The 22,233-nt window shown below is 59.1% G+C and overlaps 1 protein-coding gene across 9 annotated transcripts; it reads left to right on the forward strand.

Annotated features, from left to right (window-relative positions):
• The first annotated feature begins 1,075 nt into the window (after positions 1 to 1,075).
• Positions 1,076 to 22,068, forward strand: USP19 (ubiquitin specific peptidase 19). 9 transcript variants are annotated; one of them, XM_054076373.1, is made up of 27 exons: positions 1,076 to 1,220; positions 4,989 to 5,233; positions 7,072 to 7,128; positions 8,214 to 8,342; positions 8,884 to 9,017; positions 9,321 to 9,728; positions 10,060 to 10,327; positions 10,457 to 10,613; positions 10,716 to 10,787; positions 11,272 to 11,387; positions 11,709 to 11,923; positions 12,213 to 12,414; positions 12,495 to 12,628; positions 12,795 to 12,953; positions 13,040 to 13,150; positions 13,309 to 13,419; positions 13,579 to 13,680; positions 14,039 to 14,179; positions 14,348 to 14,466; positions 14,692 to 14,829; positions 14,919 to 15,283; positions 15,950 to 16,060; positions 16,615 to 16,831; positions 17,151 to 17,303; positions 17,416 to 17,579; positions 17,659 to 17,837; positions 21,869 to 22,068. In XM_054076373.1, the coding sequence occupies exons 2-27, from the start codon at positions 5,125 to 5,127 to the stop codon at positions 22,007 to 22,009; spliced, it is 4,212 nt and encodes a 1,403-aa protein (XP_053932348.1). In that variant the 5' UTR covers positions 1,076 to 1,220; positions 4,989 to 5,124; the 3' UTR covers positions 22,010 to 22,068. The 9 variants fall into 9 exon arrangements, with proteins under 9 accessions (XP_053932348.1, XP_053932343.1, XP_053932346.1 ...); XM_054076368.1 differs by lacking the exon at positions 21,869 to 22,068 and adding an exon at positions 19,621 to 21,822 and having other exon boundaries at positions 11,715 to 11,923; XM_054076371.1 differs by lacking the exon at positions 21,869 to 22,068 and adding an exon at positions 19,621 to 21,822 and having other exon boundaries at positions 11,745 to 11,923.
• The last annotated feature ends 165 nt before the right edge of the window (positions 22,069 to 22,233 follow it).

Below are 22,233 nucleotides of genomic sequence, written 5' to 3' on the forward strand. Positions count from 1 at the left end.
GGGTCCAAGGGCAGCTCTCCATTGGCTGGGATGAGTGTTCAGTCTCCATGTACCTTTTGCACTTGGCTTCAAGACTTGCAGCTTTCAAGGCTTGAGAGGCTGAAAAAAGCCCTGAGCCTGGTGGCCAAGTGGTCTCATTGATGCAGCAGGAAAGTGATGCCATGAAAAAGCCAAACTCAATAATCGATGCCAATTTGATTATTAAGCAGGTATTTTATATCATGCATCCCTGGACACACAAGACACAATTCCACCTCATGTGTGCCCCTACTGAGGCTGGTTACATTACTCATACTGATTAAACATACATATTCATATAGATTCCAGGAAACGCATTATAAATTCATTATTTTTTCCAATAACTCATTACCATAGTTTATCACCCACTCTTGTATGCACATCGGCTTCTATGTGGTCTTAAGAGGCTTCTGGTGGTCTTCATCCTGTCTCCTTCATCACTGTGTCCTCTTGGTGAGCTCAGTTCTGTTATTTGTTTCTGCTGCACACCTGCCCTATTTTTTTTTCTTTTCGCCAGCCCTGCTTTGGTGGTTTGGAGCATTGGTCAGAGATGAGTTTCTTTAGGATACACAATACTTCATGAGGCTTGTTTCAACTAGTAAGTTTTCAACAAACTATGCTATTACAATCACATTCTTTCAAACCGCAAGCTGGCCAAGATTTAGTGCTTAAGCTCAATCATTCCCTTAACAGAATGATTTAATCCTTCCATCAAAAATATCCATGCATATGTGGCACGGGAAGACTCGGAGCCCCAAACCGAGCCTGGGACCCCCACAGTGGGCCCCAACACCCACACCAGTCTCCAGACACCGGCTCCAGGCCCGGGAGCCCCACACCGGGCCTGGACCCCCCAGCGGGCCCCTACAGCCGTCCCGGGCTCGGCGCACCAGCTGCAGACCCAGGACCCCTCGCAGGCCCCGCGCCCGGCCCGTTGCCATGGGAACGCGGAGCCGCCCCGAGCCGGGCGTCGCGGCGCTGACGTCACGGAGCGCGCCGTTGCCATGGCGGCGACGGTGGGATTGGGCGGGCGGGAGCCAGTGGTCAGCCCCGCCTCGCGCCACGTGACCTCTGCCTTCCCGCGGTCACGTGGTGCCGCGCGCCGGCTCCCGGAAGTGCGTCACGGGCTCGGGCCTGACCCCCTGGTTCGGCCCGCGCGGAACTTCGGTGCGGATACGGCAGAGCCGAGCGGCCGCGGCGCCGTGAGTGCGGGGGGGCGGGGCTGGGGCGGCAGCGAGGAGAGCGGGGGGCCGGGCCGCTGCCTGGCGGCTCCGCCTGGGCCCGCGGGGCGGGGGCTGCGTCCCTTCCCTTGTCCCCTTCCTGCCCCCTCCCTGCCTCCTCGTCCCCGTCGCTGTCCCCTCCCTGCCCCCTTGCCTTGTCCCCTCATCCCCTTCCCTATCCCCTACCTGCTCCCTCACCGTCCCCTCGACCCCCTTCCCTCGCTGTCCCCTCGCCCCCCCTTTCCTTGTCCCCTCGTCCCCCTCGCTGTCCCCTTTCCTTGTCCCCTCCTTGCCTCCTCGTCCCCTCGGCGACAGGAGGCACCGTGGTCGCCGTGGTTTGTCGGGGCCCGGGGGAGCAGGGACTGCGGGGGTCGCTGCTGTCATGTGCTTTGTGGGGGTTTCCATAACGGCCGGGAATGTGGCGGTGGGGTGCCTGCCCCGAGCGCTCTGTGCTGGCCCTGGCTTAACCTGTGCATCAGGAAGAAACGGAGGTAAGAGATGAGGCTGAGTGTTGAGGTTCTGATCCCTCGGGGGACAAGGAGCAGAGGATGACAAACGTTCTTGTGCGCACAAGGGAAGTCTTTTTGTTGCGACACGGAGCAGTCAAAAGTCCATGGAAGAATGAGGCAGGGGAATAGCAGCCTCCTCCACAGCTACTCCAGCAGAGGCCATTGGGCACTGAAGCAGCTGCTGCAGGCAGGAACCAGGGAACCTCTTCCTGCCAAGCGCTAAATATGCCCCAAACCCGGGGGAGCAAATGGCATCTTGTTGTGCATCTTCTGCTGTCGTTCCCTGACGTTTTAAACTAGCCTGATCTGCTGCTGCAGTGGGAAGGGGTGGCCCTTCTCCCCAGCCCCTTGCTCACATTTCTGAGTTGTCCCTTACCTCTATCCATTGGGAGTGTTTATGTAGCCCTGGCATGAACTGGGTTGGGGAACTGCTCTGGGGTAAGAAAAACTTGGCAGAGAGCATTTTTGCTCTGGCTGGCATCTTGATGTGTTACGCACTGCAGCCACGTGGGTGCTCACACCAACACAAAGCCTGGGAGAGCAGAGGGTGAGGAGGCACCTCCTCTCTCAGCAACGCAGCCAGGCTTTCCCCTGCTTGAGGAATGATTGAGTAAGGTTTTGTATGAACACCCCGCCGACCGGGTACTTCTCAGAGATACACCTGGCATCCAGCCAGGGCAGCCTTTCACCACCTCTCCCCTGCAGTGGCTCCTACAGTGCTAGCATTAGCAGTGCCAAAACCCCTGTGCCCTTGCACACCCAGGGGCTGAACATCCCACCTGGTGGCACATTTCCTGATGGCAGAGAGGCAGAAAGTTTCAGGGATATGAATGGGTAGATGGGAATAACCTGTGCTTTGCCTACACTCCTCCAAAAGCCCACGATGCCCACAGCGGCCTCGGGCTGCCGTCAGTCCGGCAGCTGGAATTAGGCAGAGCTCCAACCCTGCTTGGTTCTTGCCTGCCATTAGGAATAACTGTCGGCAAAGCACCCGAGGGAGCCGAGCCTGCAGTGAGGCATGAGAGCACCAGGCTTCTCCCGCAGGAGTAATAGCAGACATGCAGCCCTGGCTCTCCTCCTCACCCAGTCTCGGGCACAGGACAATCCTTTCTCAGCCCTCCAGGGGCCTTCTCAGAGATTGCTATCATCCTACCCAGCAGTTACCCTGTGCCACCTCTTTGGAGATGCAGGAAGAAAGTGATGGGGCCTGGCCTGGTCCTGCACAAATCAGTTGCTTCTTCTCATCTTCCACTCCTCATGGGGTTCTCTCCCTTGAGGCGAAAGAAATTCAGCAAAAAAATGCTTTCCTGTGTTTGCTGAGCCCAGGATAGCTTTCAGAGCGCTGGGAAGTATCTGTAGCTGGCCTGTTTTGGTGTTGGTGGGGACTGGAGCAAAGCCGTGTGGCTGGCAGCAGCAGCCTGTCAGTGCCAGAGGCCCAACCTTGTGAATTCCAGCCGCGTTTGCTACTGTGAGGGCCCTTCCTATCCCTGCTGCAGCCGGAGGCACTGCTGTGTCCTGGGGAACTTTGATGCTGCTTGGGGACAGCACTGCTGTCCTCCCACGCTCTTTCAGACTCTTTGGGGGCTGACGCCTAGCCCTGCTCAGCATCCCCATCATTGGATGACTTCAGGCCTCCCCTATCATGGGAGCTGTCTGTGACGGGCAACTGGGCTGCACTCAGTGCTGGAGATTTTTGCTTGGCTTGGTGCCTCTTGATTACAAGGGCAGGCTGGCCTGAAGAGAAACTGGGCACAGCACCTGCCATGGGGCTGGCTTTCCCAGAGCTGAAAGCAGGACAGGACTGCTTTGCTCTCTTGGGTCCCTGGCGGTTTATGGCTATGACTCCATGTTTGCGGCTACTTGTTGCCTGGAGTGTTTCTAGAACACAAACTCCAGGGGATGTGGAGTGGGCGGTGTAGAGCTGTAAGCGTGCTCCCTCTAACCGAGGGCTTCCCTTGGCAGTGCCTCCTGTCCCTGGCCATGCCCAAGCGGAGCTGTGGGGTCTGCGCTTGGTATGCCAGCAGGTCACGGTGTTCCTGAGGGCACAGTTCATCTCCCACTGAAGACTGCAGGCTCTGTGGAGCTGGGCTGGACCAAGATGCTGTTTGGCTCGGCTCTGTGTCTTCAGATGGGAGCAGGACTCTGGGATGGGTGTGAATCAGTGCACTGGGAGCTTCTGCCGGCACCTGGGAGTGGGCAGGATTTATGTGTCCAGGCCTGTTCTACCACAGCAATGCCCTGCAGACCAGTGAGTGCCACTGGGGTCCGAGCACACAGCTGGGGCAGCAAGGGAGGAAGAATTCCCAGGTCTCTGATTTCACTGCCTCTGTGGAAGCACCTCAGGCAGGACCGTTTTCAGAGCATTGTTCTGGTTTTCCTCTATCACAGCTGTGAACATCCAGGACTGAAACTGGAACCCGCCCTTGGGCCAGCAGCTCCCAAACACCATAGGGGAGCTGGCTGCACCTGGGAGGGCATGGCTAAGGGGGCAGGGGCCAGCGCCCTGTCCTATCCCTGGGGCATGCAGAGTGGAGGTGTCCTGTTTCCAGGCTAGGGCGCTGCTGGTGCTGTCTGTAAACGGGACTGGAGATGAATATGCAAGGTGCCTCCTGCTGGTTAAGCTCCTAGCTGGTGGGCGGAGAGGGGAGGAACTCTCCTCTTGCCAGGGAGCTCCACTCTCATCTGTCACAGGAGACTGTCCCGGGCCTGCTCCTACTTCCTTCTTAGGGTGTTACTCGCTCCCATTCCTGCCCTCTGACATGGGGCACTGTCGGACTGAAATAGCTGCTACCCTGAGCCGTGGGGCAGGCTGCTTCAGTTAACCCCAGAAGTTCGATTTTGTGGATTGGGCTCTCCCCATGCCCTCATCCTCAACTCTGCCTCCAGGTCTTGTTAGTGCCGGCAGCTCCTCTGGGCCGCTGCTGCTGTAGTGGGAGCCATGAGCGTGACAATTGCTTTCCAGGTTTTTAATGTGTGCCACATATGGAAGACCCTTGGTTGTATCTTGGGAGTTCTGACAAGGCCATGCTTTTGGCAGTAAGCATTGTAACAGCTGTGATGAGGTAGGTTTCTTCACTGAGCACTTTGAGGGTCTTCCCGTAAATGCCATAGTGAAGGTCATGTGAGGGCACTGGCCCTGGGAGCAAAGAGCAGATCTTTGCTGGGGCAAAGAGCAGATCCTGATGCTATTGGGCCTTCTCCACCTGCTCCTCCTGCCACGCTTACTCTCTCCTCTCTTTAGGCCACTAGTTCCTTGCCAGAGAGTTTGATCACAGAGAGTCGCCAAGATAGCTGGGCCAGGAAGAAAACGTCGCACCCCTGACCCAGACTCCATTACCGACCCCGGCGGGCCGTTTGTGTCCTCCAAACGGCTGAAAATGTCCAGCAGCACCAATGCCCCTGGCCAGAGGAGAGTGTCTCGGGGCTTGGATGATGCCACCAACAAGAAGAAGCAGAAAGATCGAGCCAACCAGGAGAGCAAGGAAGGTGAGAGCCCCTCAGCAGAGCTGTGGCAAGCAGGTCCGTGATTTCTCGGCTCCGCAGGGTGGGAGCCTCACAGCCATCTGCTGCAGGATAAGCAGATTTAACTAATCGCTTCCTGCAGCTGATGGTAACCCATGTGGTGTGGGATCCTCTTCGGCACAGTGTCCTCCCTGGACCTGTAAACTCCTTCCTTCGGGCGCTGCTTAGCCCCAACTGTGCGAGAAAGCTTGGGCCCGTGGTGTTGTTACCTTGAGCCTGGAGTTGGCCTCGGTGGTTGTTTCTAGAGTCTGCTTTTGGCTGGGCCTGCGCTGCCTGGATCCAGAGGCAGTGGGAGGGAAGCCTGTGTGTGCTCGTGCAGCCAGAGGCAGGGTTGCTTCCCCATTGGTTTGCAGGGGCCAGAAGCTACGAAGAAGTGACTGGGTGCTGACAGCACCCGCCAAGTGTGGGGCCACGGGTGGGGCTGGTGCTACAGTTCCTGTGTCAGGACAAGGTGTAGCTTGAGTGGAACAGTTGCTATGGAGTAATTCCCTCTGTAGCTGTTGTGTATCCAGTGAGGAAAACAATGCTTCAGGTGCAGGCTTCGGCATGGGGCAGAGAATGCCTGCGGGCAGGATACAGGCCAGAGTTTCTGCAGCTCTGGAAAACTGCTTCATTTCTGTTCCTGCTCCATTATGACTGTTGTTACCTCAAAATCACAGGGTGTTTTATAGGCCAAAGTAAATAAGTGCTTGCTGAGGTCTGTGCTTGAACGACCAGCTGCAGTTCCTGATGCGAAACCCCATGGCACAGAGCATGCAGCGTTGCAACTCCTCTTGCATGAGAGGTGCGCTGTATCTCCGGTAAGGCCTGACCCACCACACCTTCTGATGTGGGGGCTCCTGCCTTCCCAGGGGCTGCGCTGTGGCCATGCTGCCCTGTCCCCTGCGCGCAGGGGTGGTGAGGGGCTAGACCAGGCTGTAGATCCTCCAGGCAGTGCTGCTGCAGCGCTTCTCACACCTGTCCTCACCAGTACCATTGCACCAGCAGCTGCCATGGTCAGCAATGGATTTCTTCTGGTTTGTAGGCAGTCAGAGGAGGCAGTTACAGCTCTGAGTGCTCTGGGGTGGAGACCACAACCCCTGTTGTCACTGTTACTCTGTTCTGGAACAAGGTGCTGTTGCTTTGAGCCCCTCACCCGGTGGAGTTCCCTGCCCTGTGGGGGTGGAGCAGGCCCTGAAATGCTTCTGGCAGTTGGAGGTAATCCTGCAGGGAGCAGGGATTAGGTATCAGGTCAGTTTGGTTCCCAAGCCTGATCTGGAAGGAAGTTTCAGTTGCAGACTTTGGCACCTTGTGCAGGAATGGGAATGTTAAAGTGCAGCTGGGCCATGTCGTTCTCTTATTACAGCAGAAGTGGTTTGAGCGTGCTCAAAGATCAGGCTCTCTCTGTCACATCAAGACAGGACTTCTCTGTGTGGCTGGAGGCTGAAGGCCTGTTGTGCTGAGCAGTGTACACAGCGTGGTTACCAAAAGCTCCACATGGAGACATGCCTCAGACCGCGCTGTCTGGTGCAGTGATTCTGCATTGCTCCCACTGTGGTGTTGGTTGGACTCGGATATGGTGGTGTAGTCCAGAGCAGCCATCCTGGGGGCCAGCTTGCTGTGGTGCTGCAGGCAGGGCTTGGGGAAGGGAGAGCTGTGAGGCAGCAGAGGTGTGAAATGAGCAGCATGTGCAAGATGAAAGGCCTGGGCAGAAGTTCAGGGGAGAAGGAGATGATGTGTGAAATGTTGGACATCAGAGTGCCAGCCATGCTCTGAGGTGGCAGAATCACAACCTGCCCATGCTCTGCTTCTCTGCCCATCAGTGTCTCGCTCAGAGCTCGAGCAGGCTGAGACTGTCCAGGTGAAGGACTCAGAAGAGGGTAAGTCGAGGTGTGCGCCATCTGTCAGTGCATGGCCATGCAGTGCCCTCACTGAGGGATTTGAAGCTCTCACCTTGTCATTGTCCCATGCTCCTGCATTGAGCTGAACTAACCCGAGAGCTCCCTTGCCCCAGCATTTATCTTAACTGGATGTGGCCTTCCCAAGGGCGTAGAAGGGTGTGTGTGGCTGGAAAGGGCTGTCTGCAAGGAAGAGGCCCTCGGCACGTGGCAGGCTGATGTGCATGGGTGTCACAGTGCCACTGAGCACAGCCCTGGGACATCTTGCTGCCAATATCTGTAGTGCTTGTTTCTGAGCAGGGAGCCGTGCTGAGCTGGGAAGATCCCAAGCTGTGTCACCCAGCAGGCACTGCTGGCTGGATTCTGCCTTGGTCTAGGCCTGCTTTGAGACAGAGTAGGACATCCTCATGCCACAGAGGGTAGAATGAACGTGATTGAAGTTAAGGTGATGGAATCGCCTTTTTGCCTTGAAGATTCCAGGATACCACAGGGCCCAGCTTAGAGCCTGGCAGGCACCTGATAGAGGTCCTGCCTGCAGCGGACTGACACTGCTGCACCATTTTTCTCTCTTGGTGCAGTGTTCTTGCCTGGCTGGCCAGCCCACCTGTGTTTCAGCCGTGTTGGCAGTGCTTGCCTGGCAGTACAGTGTTCGTGATTACAGCTGGGCTGCTTGGTTTGCATATGCAAAGGGGAAGTGGCACTTTCTGGTTGTGGTCAGAGTCCTCTTGAATCCCCCAGAGTAATTCTGTGGCTTCCTTGTTCCCTGGGAAAGCAGCAATTGCTTTGTAGTTGGCAGGATCTACCCCTTCTTCCCAGCCACCGCTTCTGCATGTGATGGGGCCGAGAGCAGTGTTATCTTTCTGTCTCTCTGGTTCCCACTGGAATTCACCTGCCCTGCTGCAACATGTGCTCTTGTTTGGAGCAGGTTGTGAGCGTTCCGTTTAACTGGCATGATCTGTGTCCACTGCATTGACCTCCTTGAACCAGGCTTGCGTTCCCCAGCCAAGGAGTGGGTGCTGCAGGCTTGTGGCCCAGCAAGTAGGTGACGCTTCCCTCCCTCTTCCCAGAGCTGCTGCTGGACTGGAAGCAGAATGCCGATGAGATCATCGTCAAGCTGAACTTGGGCAGTGGAGCTCTGAAGGTGGAGGATGTGAATGCTTCTTTCACCGACACAGACTGTGTAGTCAAACTACCAGGTATGCAGAATGGAGCAACTGCTCCAGGCGTTTCTCCAGCAGGGCTTGGCACAGCTCTGGGCTAGACCTGGGGCTCATCTAGGCAGGCATAAAACCTTTCCTTCAGAGGCCCTGCTGTCCACAGGCTCAGCAGTCAGGACTGATACAGGAACAGTGTAGAAGAAAGGTGTAGAGTTGGGGAGGGCAAGGGCTTCCTTTACACTGAGTGAGCAAGTGCCTACTGCTGTGCTGGTGCGTCTCTGTCTCCTGCCAGCTGGGATGACTGAATCAGCCCTGGGTATCCTTTGGAGAGTGACTGTGTCCCTGAGGGCGGGGGCCAGGGCCTTCCCTCTGGGAAGGAAGCCAGCCAGATGTACAAAGCAAATCCAGGGAAGCTGGCTGAAGCCCTGAAGGTTCCTGGGGTATGGTGGCAGTCTGCCTGCAGCCTCCTTGGCTCTGTGTGAGTCCTCCCTTGATCGGTCGGGCAGGTGAAAGCTGGCTGTGGGTTAGGTGACAGCTGCCTGGAGTGCTGCCTGAGGTGCCAGTCCCTCTTTCCTTGCAGATGGGCGTCAGTGGAGCTGTCAATTCTACGAAGAAATTGAGGGCTCCTGCAGCAAGATCCAGTGCAAAAAGGGCAACTTTCTACACCTTGTGCTTCAAAAGAAGATCCCACTCCATACCTGGTCTTCACTTTTGGTGAGAAGGGGAGGATCTGCCTTCTGAGGGAGCTTATGGCGCCCAGGGGAACTGGGATTAGGATTTCGCTCCCTGCTCTTGAGCTGCCCAGGGAGCAATGTGGGGCACATTCTGCATCCATGTGCTGTGTGAGGGCAGTGAGCCACCTGCCTCTGTCCTAGGAGAGGGTTGTGTCATTGTGCCCCTGTTCCTGCCTGCCACATAGCCATTAGGTTCTGAAGGGGGAGTGAGGGTGAGGCAGTGGCAGAAAACAAGGTGCTTCTGGCTGGATGCTTTCTCACTGCACTGCACTACTTTTCACAGAAGAGAAGGAAAGACGGATCCAAAGAGCTGGCCAAAGGGGCCACGTGCTGGGAGAACGGGAAGGAGAAGGCTGCTTCTGCAGAGTTGGCCCCAGAAGAGCCAAGGGCTGAAGGCACAGAGCTGCCGAGGTCCCGGCGAGAGCCTTCCAACCCCAAGCGTGCTCCAGGAAGAAGCGAGGCCCTGGGAGGGAAAAGCCCAGCCAGCCCAGGGAGGCAGAGTGGCCCCAGCGCCAAGCGGGCAGTATACCTCAAAGTGGCTCCCACTGAAGAGGAGCCAAATGCCAGGGTCACTGGGAGTGTGGAGCCCAGCAGAGGGCACAGCGGAAGGGCAGGCACCCGCCGCAATGGCAGATCCAGCCAGACTGATGTGCCGACAGCGCTCACGGACCTCGCACCGCCACTGGAGAAGGTACGCAAGGACCCAGACAAACAGGGCACCCCTGTTCCCTCAGACCCTGTGCAGGGAATGCTGCTCACACAGGGCCCCATCCCTGCTGAAGAGATGCTCTCTGGGGTTCTGTGGACAGTGCAGGGGGCTGGTGTGGGCTGTGGTGGAGGAGAGGGTGACATAAGGACCCCGCAGTCACTGGGCTATGGTGCTAATGGGGCTGACCGAGTGTGGGATTTGAGGGGGAAGCGGGCAGCGCGGGGCTGCCTGGCTGGCAGAAGTCATGGCGGGTGGGCAGGGCAGCTTGGGGGTGATGGTGTCTCTTCCTCACTGTTTTTCTCTGCCTTGAAAGGCTGTGGTTTTGGCCAAGGAGACTGTTCCCATGGAGATGCCACCTCTCGCAGCTACCACGGAGGTGTTCCCCCACCGTGTTGCCACCTGTGTAGAGAAGAGGGTCCTGCAGCCAGGCAGCCCTGCTGAGGCCTTGCGTGGACGGGACTGCACACCTGTCCTGGGAGAGAGCTCTAAGACTGTCACAGCAGCCACCCCTCCCCTGGGCAGAGATGGTGAGAAAAGGGACTGGTCCAAGGATGACGTGGCTCTGGAAGCAGCGGCTGATGGTGAGTAGCGGGAACTCAGTGACTGGCCTGATTGGGTAGGTCCATCTGCTAGAGACTTCTCTTGGGTCAGCTTGCAGCACTGCCTCCACTTGCAAAGAAGGTAATGTCTCCATGGCTTTCCTTGCTCAGAGCCAGAGCCTTTCGTGAGCCTGACCTTTGTCAAGAATGACTCGTACGAGAAGGGCAATGACCTGGTGGTAGTGCATGTCTACGTGAAAGAGATCCACAAGGAGACATCCAAGGTGTTGTTCCGGGAGCAAGACTTCACGCTGGTGTTCCAGACGAGGTAAAAGAGTGCCTCAGGACAGTGCCAGGCTGCTGCTGAGCTCCTGGCTGTGGTCAGGTTGCTTGTTTGTTCACTTCTCACTCGCTCCCAATTTCTTTGCAGTGACATGAACTTCCTTCGCCTCCACCCTGGCTGTGGGCCCCACACAGTGTTCCGGTGGCAGGTGAAGCTCAGGTATGGCTCCAGTCCTTCTAGCCTGCACCAGGACGAGGCAGCTGGGAGTGCAGAGCTGAAGAGGGAGCCAGTCTCTGCTGGTGACCTGTGCAGAGAATGCCATTTGTGCTCTTGGGGTCACCACACTGCGCTAATGCCCTAAGCCCAGGCTGCCTTGGCTCTGTCTAGAGGCTTGCAAGGGAGGAAATCCCAGAGCCTCCTTGCTCCCAGTCAGTTCTAGAGCTCCTGGGGACAGAGACAGTACAGCCTGTGTGCACTTTGGGCAGGATGTCCAACGGGAGGTGGGATGTGGAGCCAAGCATAATGGATCTGCCATGAAAGAGGCCCTCTATGTGCTCAGTGTGGCCAGGCTTGAGGGTTTCTGCCCTACTTTGTCACCGTGAGATTGGTGCTAGCTGGGTCTCTACTGCCTAAAGGCTGTGGTCTTGCATGTCTGAGGCTGCTGGGCGTCTTGGGCATCCCTGACTTGCTGCGTGTCTTGCAGGAACCTTATTGAGCCGGACCAGTGTACGTACAACTTCACGGTGTCTCGCATCGACGTCTGCCTGAAGAAACGCCAGAGCCAGCGCTGGGGTGGGCTGGAGGCTCCAGCCACACGAGGTCTGCACCCTGCCGCCTTCTCTTGCCTGATTGCTGCACCCCCATGGGTCATGGGCCCTCCTCAGTGCTGGCAGCAGCTGGGTGGTGCTGGAGCCTCCAGTGTGGGGTTGTGGAGAAGGAGAGGGGCTGAGCAGGTGCAGGCAGGAGGGATGTGGGGCTGGGCAAGACAATTGCTAGAGGAAGGGTGCTGCTGTTCCCCCTTGCTCATGGGGAAGAGGGATAGGAGAGAGTCTGTGTGTGAGCATGGACCAAGTGGCTTAGCTCTGCTGTGAGCACCGCATGGTGCTGCTAACCACAGGCCCACCCTTCCCCCTTTTTAAGGTGCAGTGGGTGGTGCAAAGGTTGCCATGCCTACAGGCCCTACCCCTCTGGACAAGAATCCCCCGGGCAGTAACCAGCACCCACTGTCCAGCAAGGAGGAGGCTCGAGCCAGTGACAAAGAGAAACCACGCATGGAAGATGGGGGCCTGGATGGTGTGGCAGCCCGTACAGCTCCAGAGCATGTGGCAGTGAAGCAGGAGCCGCACATCCCCTCAGTGAGTAGGGCCATACCGGCTTTGATTTAGTTGATTAAGTTGGGGAAAATGGGGCCTCACCTTGTCCCTCTTGTGGGACCCCACTTCTTCAGTGTTGATTTGGGATCAGCAAACTGTTCCTGGCAGGACTGGGGGCCACGATTGTCCTGTCTGTGCCAGTCCTGGTGGGAGATGGTGTGGTGTCTCTGCCCCAGCCACGTTTGAGTAGTGCCTTGGGTAGTCGAGTTCTCCAGTATTTCTGGAGAGACCCCGGAGCGCAGCACCCTTACACCTGCCTCTGCTCTGGCAGCCGAAACCCACGTGCATGGTGCCACCGATGACACACAGCCCGGTGAGCACTGAGAGTGTGGAGGACGATGAGGATGAGGACGAGAAGAAGAAGGTGTGCCTGCCTGGCTTCACGGGGCTGGTGAACCTGGGCAACACCTGCTTCATGAACAGCGTCATCCAGTCCCTGTCCAACACCCGGGAGCTGCGCGACTACTTCCATGGTGAGCACCTGCTGGGGACGAACCCTGCTGCTCAGACGGTGCAGCCAGCAGCCACCCTTGCTCTCCTGTGTTTCTTGCAGATCGGTCCTTTGAGTCAGAAATCAACTACAACAACCCTCTGGGGACAGGGGGACGCCTGGCCATCGGCTTTGCCATGCTGCTGCGAGCACTGTGGAAGGGCACACACCATGCCTTCCAGCCCTCTAAACTGAAGGTAGGTCTTCTTGGCACCAGCGCTGCACAGGAGATGTTGTGGGTCTCCAGCACCTCTCTGGGCACCTGGATGCCCCACCAGCGCCCCTGAGAGCTGGGTGGGTGTGGGAGGCAGGCAGTGCTGCTGGGGGGCTGCTGGCCAGCTCTGACTACTGTGCTCCCGCCAGGCAATCGTGGCCAGCAAGGCCAGCCAGTTCACTGGCTATGCCCAGCATGACGCTCAGGAGTTCATGGCCTTCCTGCTGGATGGCCTGCATGAGGACCTCAACCGCATCCAGAACAAGCCCTACACAGAGACTGTTGACTCAGATGGGAGGCCCGATGAGGTGAGGATGTCCCTCCCCAAAGCCGCTGTTGTGAGCAGCCCCAGCTTGTGTGGTTTAGCATAGTGCTGAGCCCTTTCTCCTTGCAGGTAGTAGCTGAGGAGGCCTGGCAGCGACACAAGATGAGGAATGACTCTTTCATTGTGGACCTCTTCCAGGGCCAGTACAAATCCAAGCTGGTGTGCCCGGTGTGTTCCAAGGTGGGGCAGCACTGGAGACTCTGTCCCTGTCCTGTCTGCACAGCAGGCTTCTGATCCTCAGAGGACACAAGACAGGGATCTTGAGTCCCCTGGGGCTGCTGCCCCGATGATCTCTGCCACAAACACTCCCACAACTGAGTATGCTCTTGTGTCTGCAGGTGTCCATCACCTTCGACCCCTTCCTGTACCTCCCCGTGCCCCTCCCACAGAAGCAGAAGGTGCTGACTGTCTACTATTTTGCAAAGGAGCCACACAAGAAACCCATCAAGGTGAAGAACACCATCTCATACTGTGGGGAGGGAGCCTGAGAGGGCTCCTGGAGGGGCCCCAGGCAGCTGGTTGTGTGCTAATGGGCTGAACCTTGTGTTAAACAAGGACTCACATGTGCTGTTTTGGTGTGACTGATGTGGCACTTTTTTTCACGGCAGTTTCTCGTGAGTATAAGCAAGGAGAATTCCAGTGCCATGGAGGTACTTGATTCAGTGGCCCACAGCGTGCGTGTGAAACCAGAGAACCTGCGTCTGGCAGAGGTGAGAGTGCTCGAGCTGGGCAGCAAGCTGTGGGCTGCTCTTATGGGTGCCCTGGCTCCCACAGCTCCCCAGGGAACGTGGCCGCCAGCAGTTGCTTGCCTATATTCAACATGTCTAGAGGCCAGATTTTGTCCATGGGTGGTAGTGTCCTGGTGTTGTGAGGCAGAGCTTTGCTAGGGAGGGCTGGGTCACCACGGTGGGGCAAGGGATGTCATCCTCCTCTGACAGGGTGATGAGCTGAGCACAGTGTCCCTGGGGTGCTGCTGTCCTCGCAGCTCGCTGTGGGGCTGATATGTGGCCTTCTCAAGAGAGGAGGCAAGCAGCCCTCACATGGCCTGGGCCGCTGTTTTCCTGGCAGGTGATCAAGAATCGCTTCCACCGCATGTTTCTGCCGTCCAACTCACTGGACACGGTCTCCCCCACGGACCTGCTGCTTTGCTTCGAGGTGCTATCTCCAGAGCTGGCCAAGGAACGGGTGGTGGAGCTGCAGGTCCAGCAGGTAAGAGGGGATATTGGGACGACTGGGAGGCATGCAGGGAGGCTGAGACTGCAGGTGGGGCTGGGCAGGAGGGGGAGAGCTGCACGCAGGGTGACAAGCTGCAGCAAGCATGGGTGCCTTGTCCTGCCTGGGTGCCCTTCTCTGCCCAGTGGGTCTTTTCTCCTGCAGCGTCCACAGGTGCCCAGCGGCCCCGTCGCCAAGTGTGCAGCCTGCCAGAAGAAGCAGCTGCCTGAGGATGAGAAGCTCAGGCGCTGCACGAGATGCTATCGAGTTGGTTACTGCAATGTGTGAGTTGGCTTGGTGCCTGGCAGGGAAAGAGGGTTTTCTGGTTCGAAGGGTTGGATGGGAGAGCTCAGCCCACTGGGAGGGGATGGGATGGGCCTGGCCTTTGGGAAGCAGTCAGTCTGGCTCACAGCGCTCCCTTTGTCACCGATGTACCTCTCTGGCCCTGCCATGCTCTTGTTTGGGGTTGTTGTGGATGCTGGGTTCACCTGCAGCTGTATGTGTTACAGGGCCTGTCAGAAAACACACTGGCCAGACCACAAGGCTTTGTGCCGCCCTGAGAACATCGGTTTCCCCTTCCTCATCAGTGTGCCGGAGTCCCGCCTCACCTATGCCCGCCTGGCCCAGCTGCTGGAGGGCTATGCAAGGTGAGGGACAAGGGAAATGGGGTGGTTCTGCCCTGAAGCTGAGCTCAGCCCTGTTCCTGCCTGGCTTTGACTGCCACCTCCTTGCCCAGGTACTCAGTCAGCGTGTTCCAGCCTCCATTCCAGCTGGGCCGGATGTCGCCGGAGCAGGGGCTGCAGCCTATGCTCTCAGACAAGCTGGAGCCCCTGGCCAAGAGCAGCTGTGCAGCAGCCACCTCTGTCCCTGATCTGGATAACGGGGACAAGGTTTCCAGCCTTCTGCAGGAGCCCCCACTCTCGCCAGCTGTGCCTGAGCTGCACCCAGAGCAGGCGGATATAGGCACTGTGCGGAGCAAGGTCCTGGCAGCTAGGAGTTCCCTGCTGAGCTTGGATTCAGGCTTCTCTGAGCACATGGAGTCGCAGGGCGACAGCTGTTGTGAGAAGGAGCCATCATATGAGAGAGCCCTCAAGCCTGAAGGTAAGAGGTGCTGCGGGGCAGTGTCTATACCAGAAGCTCAGGCATCCCCAAGACAAAATGGCAGTGATTATCCCTCATTGGGGTGACCTCCCACCACAGCATCTGCTTTCCCCTTGTGAGTGGGAGGCCTTTGGGGACATGCGTGAGGCCCTGGGAGCTGTATTTTGCAGCATTGCCCCACCTGAAATGCCTGACTGCCCACGCTCTGCCTTGCCCTGGCAGGGCCTGTGGGGCAGAACAGAGACTTCCCTAGGAAAGAGGCTGGAGCAGTGCCGTGATGTGGGAAGGCAGGGTCTGGCAGAAGCCTCCATGTCCCATGGGAGGGCAGAGCCTGGCGCGAGCTGAGCCCCTCGGGGCTGTGAGCAGTTTCCCTTGCTCTGACTCAGCTGCACGGGAGCAGCCTCTCGCGCTCCGCTGCCTGGCTGTCACGTTTCCAGACACTCGTCTCAGGATGGCAGCAATGTGCAGTGAAGGGGTAAGGCAGGCAGAGGAGCGCAGCTTGCCAGGGGCAGGCGCCTGCTAAAAATAGTCAAGGACATTGGGCACGTGGTTGTGTCCCTGCAAGACCGTAGCATGTGAGGTGGGGGTGGGGGCACTGCAAATTCTTGGCCCCTACACAGGGCAGATGGGCAGTGCCACCCCAGATCTGTCCCTGCATGTCCACAGCTGCCATCCCTGGGTACCAACACACTCCAGACTCGCTGGGTGCCCGCACCACACAGTTCTACATCAACAAGATCGATGCTGCCAACCGAGAGCACAAGCTGGAAGATAAAGGTGAGCCCAGAGACCCAGAAAGTGCCATTTTCACCCCTTGCAGCCTCTGTCATGGTGGTGGATCTGCCTGGCCAGGGTGCGTGAGGCTGCATAGCGTAAGGTGAACCTAGGTGTGACAGTGGCCACAGGCTGGAAGCTGCATCTGGCACAGGGGAGGACAGGGCTCTGTTGCACAGAGTTGCTGCCTAGAAGCTCTTCTCAGACATGATGTCCTTGTTCTTCTCAACAAATAGACCGATTCTTTTCAACCTCTGCATCCACAGAGCATCTGTGATCTCTGGATCGCATCATGTCTGAATGGGACCCCTGCGTGTGGTGTTCTGTAGGTGGTGCTGAGAGGGGCTGTGCCAGCCTTGCCCTGCTGGCTTTGGGACTCTGATGCCCTGGGGTGGTGAACGTGGCTGTAGCAATGAAGGTGCCCCAACAGGACCACTTGTTCCTTCTGGCAGCACTGCATGATTGCTGTATGGGGACAGGCAAAAATGCTTCTGGTCCCAGCGGGATGGCTGGGTGTAGCCTGGCAGAGCAGGTGTGAGGTGTGTGTCCTTTCGCAGGTGACACCCCCCTGGAGTTGACGGATGACTGCTCCCTTGCCCTGGTGTGGAAGAACAATGAGCGCCTCAAGGAATTTGTGTTGGTGGAATCCAAGGAGCTGGAGTGCGTGGAGGACCCAGGCTCAGCCAGTGAAGCAGCCCGTGCTGGTCACTTCACCCTGGAGCAGTGCCTCAATCTCTTCACCAAGCCCGAAGTCCTGGCCCCGGAGGAAGCATGGTGAGGGAGGCGACAGGGTGGGTTCCAGCCCATGGGCCCAGGAAGTAGTGGGGGTTTCCCAGGAGCTGTTCAGGCCTGTGCTCTATTTCTTCTGGCAGCCAGGAGCGTTGGGCTGGGCCTCCCTGTGTGCTGGAGTGGGAGGCCATAAGCCAGCAGGGAGCGATGCCAGCGCTCCGCAGGACTGTGCTGGCCTGGCAGGAGACGCTGAGACCTCCCACATCCCCTCTGCCAGCCCCACACGTTGGGGACCTTGGAGCTGGGCTGGGCTGCGAGACCTGGGACGCTCTCCACCACGGTAATGAGCACGCTGTTCCCCCAGGTACTGCCCCAAGTGCAAGCAGCACCGTGAGGCCTCCAAGCAGCTGATGCTGTGGCGGCTGCCCAACGTCCTCATCATCCAGCTCAAGCGCTTCTCCTTCCGCAGCTTTATTTGGAGGGACAAGATCAATGACATGGTGGACTTCCCTGTCCGGTGAGAGCCTGAGGGACAGTATGCCTGGGTTGGCAGTGCCTGCACTGCCGTGCAGCCCGGCTTCTCCCTGCCTAATGCTGACTGCCCCAACTGTCCCCGTGTCTCTCCCCAGGAGCCTGGACCTGAGCAAGTTCTGCATTGGCCGGAAGGGTGAGCAGCAGCTGCCCATGTATGACCTGTATGCTGTGATCAACCACTACGGGGGCATGATTGGCGGGCATTACACGGCGTATGCCCGTCTGCCCAATGACAAGAACAGCCAGCGCAGCGACGTGGGTGAGGATCTGCCAGCCTTGCTGCCCCCGTCTTCTGCAGCTGTGGCCCGTCTGCTTGCTTAACCCTTCTCCTTTCTCAGGCTGGCGGCTCTTTGATGACAGCACAGTCACCACTGTGGACGAGAGCCAGGTGGTAACCAGATACGCATATGTCCTCTTCTACCGCCGGAGGAACTCTCCTGTGGAGAGACCCCTGCCAGGGCACCCCCCAGATCACCGGGCTGAGCGCACCCCCTCTGCCGAAGCTGCTGCCAGCCAGGTGAGAGCTCGCGTCTCTTTTGGCACTGTTGGAGCCACAGAGCCTTGAAATGGAGCCAGATGCCCACGCGCAGGGCCCATCCCATCCCACAGAGCCTGGCGCGGCTGTGGTGTGATGCCTGCCCCTGTTTGACACCAAAAGGCTTGCGCCAGCTGGGTGTTAGGGCCTGTCTTGTGCTGTTCTTGCTGTGATCTTGGGATGGTTCCTCCCCTGAGGAATGACAGGAGAACTGATTCCCGTCATCGGGGTGGGAGTGCTGGTGGGAGGGTGCTGTAGGAGGCAGGAGAGCGCCCAGCCTTGCTGGGATCTGCACCAAAGGAAGGCTGTTGAGTGGTGCAGCAGGAGTTGGCAGTGCCGGGGAGCAGTGAGAACCTGCCCTCCACAGCTGCTCTTGAGGGAGGGTGGGGAACGCTTTCTGCTGGGGCCCAGCTTGGGGCCAAGCTAGGTGCAAAAAAGGCAAATGCCAGCCCTGAGCTGGAGGCCTGGCAGCCTCGGCAGGGTGCTGAAGAGAAACCTGCCAAAGTGAGCTCCACTGCCAGGCTGCCTGGAAGGGGAGAGCCAGCCCGCAGGGTGCTTTCGATGCGCCGGTGGGGAATGGTTGGGCTGATCTTTGTGTGAACATTGGACATGAAGTCCTAGGCTGGGGTGCAGTGCAGTGCCTGAGTGGCAAAGCTCCCATGCGTCGCTGTGCTGCAGCCTTTCCCTCCACGCTCGGCTCCCCCGAGATCTAGGACTGTGCTTGTCGTGTGTCTGGCACAGCTGCACATGTGCACCCTGGAGGGCCCTTCTGGCCTAGTCTTCCAGCCCGTCTGGCTCGTGCAGCTCTTGGCCCGACGCTGGTCTGGGCATCCCAGCTCTGCCCCTCGGCTTGGGGTAGGAGCTGCCTGCCTCTGGAGCCAAGGGTTGTCCAGAATGTTTGTGTCTGCTGGCCTGGGCTGTTCGCATCCTAGGGGGCCTGTGAATGCCCTGGAGCAGCCTTGCTCACTGCAGGGGGACCTGGGGAACAGGAAGGCTGTGCTGTTTGCTGCATGCCAGCGGCAGGACCCTTTGGTGTCTCACTGTGTGCCCCACAGTGCCGGGGTTCATTGCGTCCCCGTGGGCTCATCAGGCCCCCAACAGCACCAAATCCACCACAGCAATGGGGCTTTTTGGATCCCACTGGGGCTTAACAGGGACCTGAGGGACCTGAGCAACTTGAACGATCCATGGGCACCAGGTGCCCCCAGACACCTGCGCCCTGAGGGGCCGCCCTGTGTGATCCCCGGCGCAGTGAAAGGCCGGGCTGGAATTGGCTGCCTGTGGAGATTCTTCTTGGAAGCTGGGCTGCAATTGGCTCTCAGAGCGTCCCTACCCACTGAAGCAGACCTGTGACTGGCTATGCTGTGACCTTGTCTCCTGCTCCTGCCGCCCCAGCTGCCTCTGGATTGGCCATCGTCTGAAAGATCCTGTTAGGATCACAAAAAGATGGGCTGGGATTGGCTGCTGCCTGCGCCCTCCGCACCTGGACCCACCAATGGCAGAGCATCGGCTCCACCAGGACCCACTGCCCCACGAAGACCCTGCCTGGCAGCTGCCTGCACACCCTCTCGCAGAGTCGCCCGCCGGAGCCCGGCTGTGCTCCGTACACCAGAGACCCCGAAGAGCCGTGGGGGCGGGCGCGACTGCGACGGTGCTGCATGGGGAGGCGGGCTGGCTGGGCACGGGCTGGGCTCACAGGCAAGGGATGGCGAGGGTTGTTGCCCATTGTGTTCTCCAAGTGCTGACGCAGGTTTCCACATCGCAGGCTTCTCTGATCTGGCAGGAACTGGAGGCTGAAGAACAAGAGCTGCAGCTCGAGGCGCCCCAAAGGCCCCCAAGAAACTCCTGGAGGCCCCGTGGCCAGAAGCCAAGTCTGGGCAACCCACAGCACCCTAACGAAGGCTGCGTCAGATACTTCGTCCTGGCCACCACAGCCGCAATTGTGGCTCTCTTCCTGAACATCTTCTACCCGCTCATTTACCAGACCCGCTGGAGATAAGCACAGGCATACAGCCAGCTGCCGGAGCAGGGCCACCAGGGCATGCACCGTCCTAGGATGCAATGCGACGAAGACATCGGGTGGCAGGACAAGAAGCTGCCAGGAGGGACTCACCAAGGAAGGCATGGGGCCGTCGGCTCCTGCCTGTCTGCTCTGGCATCTCCCGTGCCAGCTGGCAGGGCTGCATGGTCAGCCCGCTGCCTTGCCAAGACAGCCTGGAACCAGGAGCCCCTCTGCCATCCCTTTCCCTCGCTGCCTGCCAGGAACGGGGCAGACCTCGTGGATACCTGCTGCTCGGAAAGGGATGTTGCTGCAGCAGCGCAGCCAGCACCTGGGAGACCCCAGGGAAGATCAATTGCCTCTACTCAGCTCCTGGGAAAGAAAAGACCTGCTGGGAGACTGCAGTAAGGGCAGGATGCCCTGACACGGGTCCTTATCTGGCTGCCTTTCCCAGCTGTGCTACTGTGGGATCCTGGTGTTGGCACAACCTGTGGCTCCTGGGCCAACCCAGTCCCTCCTGGTGCCAGCTGCCCATGCATGTGGAGCTGTGAGCGCTGTGCTCCCATGCTGGGACCAAACAGGCTTGTCACAAAAGGCTTGCGTGCTCCCTGCTCGGCTGGCAGCTCAGCCCTGCTGCAGCTCCTCTCTCCCGGGCAGCTGCTATGGAGCCTGGCAAACTGGGCTGGGATGCCCATGGTGAGCACCTACCTCCATGGGCTGCCATCTCCTCTCGGCAGCACTGTGGGGCATGTGGCCCGTCTCTGCTTGGCCCCAGCTGGCTGTGCCTGAGGAGGCCTGGTCTCTGACCGGGAAGCGCGGTGCAGTGCCTCATGTGTGAGAGGGCTGACTGTCGGTGCTGCGGGAGAGGTGTGGGGTCGGGGAGCACAGGTAGCACCTCAGTGTGTTAATAAAGCCAGGTTCTCCAAAGAGATGCAGCATCCCTGTCCTGTGTGATGGGACCCACACACGGGGCAGGCACTCTGCCGCAGAGCTGGTGACCTTCCTGTGCCTGAGGTGACTCTCTCTACCCCTGCCAGCACAGAGACTATGCTGGGGGCTCCACTGGGTGCCTCCTGCAGCCTGGGTGGCAGCCGTCTCGGTGTGCTGTGGGGCACGGGCTGGGCTCCAAATCCCAGCTGTGGGGCGGCTGCCCTGGTGGGGCAAGTGTAGGGCGTGGAGAGCCCGGTGGGGCTTGCAGCACGTGGTCCCGGGGGGCTGGGGAGCGGACTGTGGCTCCGGTGGTGTCTGACATTGAGACGTGTTGCCCTTGGCTGAGTGTGGCTCAGAGTGCTCTGGCGTGTTCGGGAGTGAGAGGTGACTTCAGAGCCCTGTGACTGCTTTTTCCATCTCTGCTGCTGTCCCACAGTGATGCCTTTGGCTCGCTGGGGAAGGATGCTTGTCAGGGAAGGGGCTCACCTGTGTTTCTGACTGGGGCTTGAGCTGGTCAGCGTGGAGCCGAAGGGCTCCCCCTGCCTTGGTCCCACACCCCTCTTGCACGTGTGCTGTGGTACTCTTCCCTGGCAAGCGGGTCCTGGCCCTGCCGCGGGTGTGAAGTGCCCACCCTGGAACAGTCGCCTCATTGTCTGCAGCCCTGGGGCGCGGCTTCCCCTGCTCGCCCACAGCACTGGCCTCGTGGGGCTGAGTCAGCACCCTGGGGTGACCTCTGCTCCTGCTGGTGCTGGTACCCCAGCGATGGGGCCCACGAGCTGCTGCCTGCACCTGCCTGCCCGCTCTCCTTGGAGGTGGGTGGCCAGCAGAGAGGCCCAGGCCAGGTGCTGGCAGCCTGCCCTGTGGCTCACCGCTCCCACCTGGGGTAGCTGGGCACCCTGCTCAGGTGAGCTCTGGCTGCGGCAGCCCCAGGGGCGTGAGCGCCAGGCTGGGGAGAGGTGACTGGCACCAGTGGCTGCTGTCTGGAATCCTCACCCTGCAGGGCTGTGCCCCCCCCAGCAGTGGGGAGGGAGGAGAGGGTGGGCAGGGTGCTGGTCTCCCTCTCACATCCACCTTCTGCTTGCAGGGTCTGCCCCCGGTGCCGTTTGGATCCAGCCTGGCCCCTGATGGAGCCCCGCCGCTGGCCCCAGAAGGCCTGCCCGAGCGCTTCACCAGCCCCACCGAGCGCCCAGCTCCCTCCTACAGCAGCATGGAAGAAGTGGACTAGGGCGTTGTGGGGCATCTGCCCCGGGGGTGCGGGCCGGGCACCGGGGGATGGGGGGCACAGGGTGGGTTGGGGTTTGTCCTGCGTTCATTAAACTTGCTAAACACTGTTTGCCTTCGCTGCCTGTTGTCCCCTGGGATGCTGGTGCCTGAGACTTCCCTAGGGCACTCTGTCCCCCTGCTGCTCCAGATGCCCTCATTCTGTGTCCCCCAGCACTCCTTGCAGTC

Source organism: Cuculus canorus, chromosome 11 (assembly GCF_017976375.1).
Source record: "Cuculus canorus isolate bCucCan1 chromosome 11, bCucCan1.pri, whole genome shotgun sequence".
Taxonomy (NCBI): Eukaryota; Metazoa; Chordata; class Aves; order Cuculiformes; family Cuculidae; genus Cuculus; species Cuculus canorus.

What these genes read in the sequence shown, in the direction of transcription:
- USP19 (XM_054076363.1), top strand. Translation starts at nt 5,125, where the DNA reads ATGTCCAGCAGCACCAATGCCCCTGGCCAGAGGAGAGTGTCTCGGGGC. An exon ending in TGTGCCCGGTGTGTTCCAAG is followed by an intron (nt 13,151 to 13,308) that starts GTGGGGCAGCAC and finishes TTGTGTCTGCAG; the next exon opens with GTGTCCATCACCTTCGACCC. An exon ending in GAGAGCCCTCAAGCCTGAAG is followed by an intron (nt 15,284 to 15,949) that starts GTAAGAGGTGCT and finishes GCATGTCCACAG; the next exon opens with CTGCCATCCCTGGGTACCAA.